This window comes from Selaginella moellendorffii, unplaced genomic scaffold (assembly GCF_000143415.4).
Source record: "Selaginella moellendorffii unplaced genomic scaffold, v1.0 SELMOscaffold_50, whole genome shotgun sequence".
NCBI classification, from domain to species: domain Eukaryota; kingdom Viridiplantae; phylum Streptophyta; class Lycopodiopsida; order Selaginellales; family Selaginellaceae; genus Selaginella; species Selaginella moellendorffii.
Window position 1 is genome coordinate 1,092,653 of NW_003314311.1, and position 4,138 is coordinate 1,096,790.

Sequence of the window (4,138 nt, forward strand, 5' to 3'; positions counted from 1 at the left end):
CTTCTTCGTTTATGCATTTGAGTGTCGCTCTAGCCTGGAGAACAAGAAAAAAAAGGAAAAATTGAGGGATTTTGTTGCCAAACCTGGTGTGTTCTGAGTGAATTGAGCAAGTGATGCATGTTTCTGAGAATGAGGCCCCACTCTTCGAGCATACTGAGAAGGCCTCTCCACCAAAGCGTCGGCGAGCTTGGAGCACAAGTTATCGGTTCAAAGCCTTGAGCTCCTTGTTTTCTAAACTCCCAAACTCTGAGAGAAAGATCAATCCACTCAAGCAATGTTCCTGTAAGTTTGATAGTTACTAAAAGTTGATATGATATGATCAATCTACCAGTAGTCCCTGCAAGAACAGCTACCATTCTCAAACAAATGAAACCGCGCAGCGTCCCTCACAACGATCTTCCTCCCGGTAATCCTCGACATAAACTTGGTAGCGGTGTGACAATCCAAGCACACCCTCAAGTTCTTCACGATCCTCAGCATCGACTTCCCAGGCACCACCATATTCCCATAGACAATCGCCAGCTTCTCGCTGTGGCAAACCAGCAAATCCTCCTTCTCCTCCTCCTCTAAGTCGTGAAATACGCTGCTCGTATCGGGCACGTATCCCAGCCCTTTCATCTCCTCCACCATCTTTCCCAGCTCCACGTAAATCTCCTCCCCCTGTGGATGTGACCTATCCCCGGACACGAACTCATGCACCACGTCCCCGATCTCTATCCAGCTCTTCCCGGGGCTCTTCTTCACGCCCCGCGCAGCCATGATCTTCCGGATCTTCTCCACGTCCTTCCACCGCCCGGCCGCGGCGTAGATGTTGGAGAGCAAGACGTATCCCCCGGAAGTCCACGGCACCCTGTCCACCACTTGATCCGCGGCTCTCACCCCTCGCTTGAGATCTCCGTGCGTCTTGCAAGCCCCGAGCAGCGACATCCACTGCACGGCGTTGGCTTGTATCGGCATCGACTTGAGCACCAGCTCGGCCTCCGCCAGCCTCCCTCCTCGTCCGAGGAGATCGATGATGCAGCCGAAGTGTGGGACGCTCGGTTTGATCCGGTGGTCGTCTTGCATGCGGTAGAAGTAGTCGAGGCCGTCGGCGACGAGGCCGCCATGGCTGCAAGCCGAGAGAAGCCCGACGAAGGTCACCTCGGTCGGCTTCACACCTTGGAGATCCATCTCCTGGTAGAGCAGCAGCGCTTGATCGCTGTGGCCGTGGTAAGCGTACGAGGAGATGATGGTGTTCCACGAGATCTCGTCCTTGAGCTTCATGGAGTGGAAGACGTCGAGAGCTTCGTCCAGACAGCCACACTTCCCGTACATGTGAACGAGTGCGTTGGAGACGAGCAAGTTGGCGTCGAAGTTCGTGGCTCGGACCCTGGCGTGGATGGCGCGGCCTTGCTTGAGCGCCGAGAGCTCCGCGCAGACGTCGATCACCGTGACGAAAGTGCCCTGCTTCGGTGCTAGATCGGTGGTGTCGTGCATGGATCTGTAGAGGTCGAGTGCTTGCTTGCCTCGGCCGTGCTGCGCGTAGGCGGCGATCATCGCGTTCCAGCAGACTGAATCGGCGTCGTGCCTGATCGAGTCGAAGACTTTGCGGGCTTCTTCCAGATCTCCACACTTGCTGTACATGTTGAGCAATGCGGTGCCAACCACCACGTCCTGGAAGTGGAAGTTGTCATTGAAGATTACAAAAGAGAAAGAAGAAAACTAGAAGAACAAGAGAAAGACGAGAACAAGAGAACAAGAGAAAGAAGAAAACTAGAACAAACGAGAACTTAGAAGAAACTAAGCGAGAACTTGGAAGAAAACTAGAAGAGCAAACGAGAACTTAGAAGTAAACAAACGAGAACTTGAAAGAAACAAACGAGAACTTAGAAGAAAACTAGAAGAACAAACGAAAACAAAAGAGAACTTGCAAGAAAACTAGAAGAACAACGAGATCTTGGAAGGAAACTAGAACTTAGAACTTCGAAGAAAACTAGAAAAGAATTTATAAAAAAACTAGAAGAACAAGAGAAAGAAGAAAACTCTACCTTGTGGAGCTCCTTTCCCTCCCTGCGAAGCATCTCATGGATCTCCCTCCCCTGTTCCAAGTCCTCCAAGTTAGAACAAGCCTCGATCGCGATGCTAAAGCTAAACTTATCTGGCCTCGCGCTCCTCGAGCGCTCGCACATCTCCCGGAAGAGCTCCAGGGCCTCGCGATCCCTCCCATCCAGCTTGTAGTTCGTCATCATCGCGTTCCAAGTCACCGAGTTCTTCCACTGGAGCTCCTCGAAGGCCGCCCTCGCGTCGTCCAATCGGCCACACTTGCCATACATGCTGATCACCGCAGTGCCCACCACCACATTGGGCAGCAGCCCACTGATCCGCGCGTACCGATGGATCTCCCTCCCCTGATCGATCGCGGCCGCGCCCATCTGCGCGATCGCTGCTAAGATCACGCTGAAAGTCACTCGATCGGGCCTCTCCCCGGACTGGTACATCCGCCGGAAGAAGACGAGCGCCTCGCTGTGGCAGCCATTGTGGGAGAAGGCTGCCATCGCCACGGTCCAGGTGTGGACGTTCCTGGAAGGCATGGATTCGAAGAGCTCGCGCGCGTACGGCAGCCGGCCACACTTGCCGTACATCTCGATGAGGAGATTGGCGAGAAATGGGGGCTGCGAATTGCTGTGCGGGAGGGAGAGAATGTGAGAATGGAGGCGGCGCGCGGCGGAGATGGCATTGGCGGCGCCGCAGCGGCGGATGAGCGCAGCATAGCCGACGGGATCGAGTTCCAATTCGCGCGACTCTAGGAGCTGAATGGATTTGTGCAAGCTCTCACGCTCACCGAAGGAATTCGCTCGATTGCTTGAAGAATTCTGCTGCTGCTGCTGCCATTTCGTGAGAGGATGCGATGGCGGCGTGGATTTCTTCAGAGGAAGTGGAGATTCAATCGTTCCCATTCATCCTTGCCGCAAGAACCCTAAACCTCAAGAGCCCTAAAAAAGTTAAAAGTTCTTTTACCCCTTCGGATTTACTAATTTTACCCTGACGCGCTTTTCTCCCAGAATCGCAAGGAAATCTCTTCCAGTTTAGTATGTCCGCCATAGCCAGATGGGAGCCAAGTGTGGAAGCTACTGCCACGTGGCGGTGGACGAGCTCACAGTGCGCGGTGATTTTGGGCGAGTTTTGGAGCGATTCTTTGGCATTGGCGAGAGGATTCGTTCTTGCGCTGTGATCCAATCGATTCTATCATCAATCTCTTGTGAATTTGGACATGGGGCGGGCCAAGATCGAGATCAAGAAGATCGAGAATCGCAGCGCCCGCCAGGTTTGCTTCTCCAAGCGCCGCATGGGTCTGATCAAGAAGGCGAGCGAGCTGTCCATCCTCTGTGGCTCCGAGGTGGGGATCATCGTCTTCTCGCAGGCGGGCAAGGCCTTCTCTTTCGGGCATCCCTGCATCGATTACGTGATCGACAAGACGCTCAAGCGGCCCGTGCAGGTGAATTGCGAGAAGATCGAGAGGATCCGACAGCTAGAGAAGCAGTACAACGAATTGCTCCAGGAGCTGGAGAATGAGAATGAGAAGCACGCCATCTTGCAGAGGGAGTTCGCGGGAGGAGGAGGAGGAGGGCGGGGATTGCAGTGGTGGGAGGAGGATGTGAGCGGCATGGGAATCGAGGAGCTCAAGCAGCATGCCGAGTCGCTGGAAGCGATGTACAGGGTTGTGATTGAGCGCGCCAAGTTCTTGCAAGTCCAGGCATCGCTCGTGTCCTATCAATTGCCATCACATTTCTTAGGCGATGATAACTTCCAGCACGAACAAGATCAAGAAAAGCATCAGCTCTCACTACTATTACCCCCAATTCCAGATGATTTGTGTGAGAATGAGAATGGCAAGAGAGTGTAAATAGAGGATTCTAGCAGAGCATTGGGTGATGATCATAGTGTTTTGTGTATGTTACATTGGAATTTAGGGTTCTTTTCCGTGAGGGCTCGGGCGCAGCGGCGATTAAATGTTAGTTATGTGAATAACTTGTTCCAAAGCTACTCTTCCTCTATTCCTCTTTGACTCTTCAATACAATCGTGATTCTTGCTCGTCTTGATGCAAAGTATGGTTGGTGTTGAACTGGAGCTTCTTCAAGACGATTTGCACAACTGTGA

General features: G+C 52.9%; 2 protein-coding genes across 2 annotated transcripts; one reads left to right on the plus strand and one right to left on the minus strand.

Annotated features, from left to right (window-relative positions):
• Window positions 1–258: 258 nt before the first annotated feature.
• Window positions 259–3,005, minus strand: LOC9648273 (pentatricopeptide repeat-containing protein At4g21065). Its single transcript, XM_002981744.2, has 2 exons — window positions 2,028–3,005; window positions 259–1,653 (listed from the first exon to the last, which is right to left on the minus strand). Exons 1-2 carry the CDS (start codon window positions 2,934–2,936, stop codon window positions 325–327), a joined length of 2,238 nt encoding a protein of 745 aa, XP_002981790.2. The 5' UTR covers window positions 2,937–3,005; the 3' UTR covers window positions 259–324.
• Window positions 3,006–3,120: 115 nt separating this feature from the next.
• On the plus strand, window positions 3,121–3,901 carry LOC9633906 (agamous-like MADS-box protein AGL62). Its single transcript, XM_002981654.2, has one exon. It carries the CDS (start codon window positions 3,251–3,253, stop codon window positions 3,881–3,883), a length of 633 nt encoding a protein of 210 aa, XP_002981700.1. The 5' UTR covers window positions 3,121–3,250; the 3' UTR covers window positions 3,884–3,901.
• The last annotated feature ends 237 nt before the right edge of the window (window positions 3,902–4,138 follow it).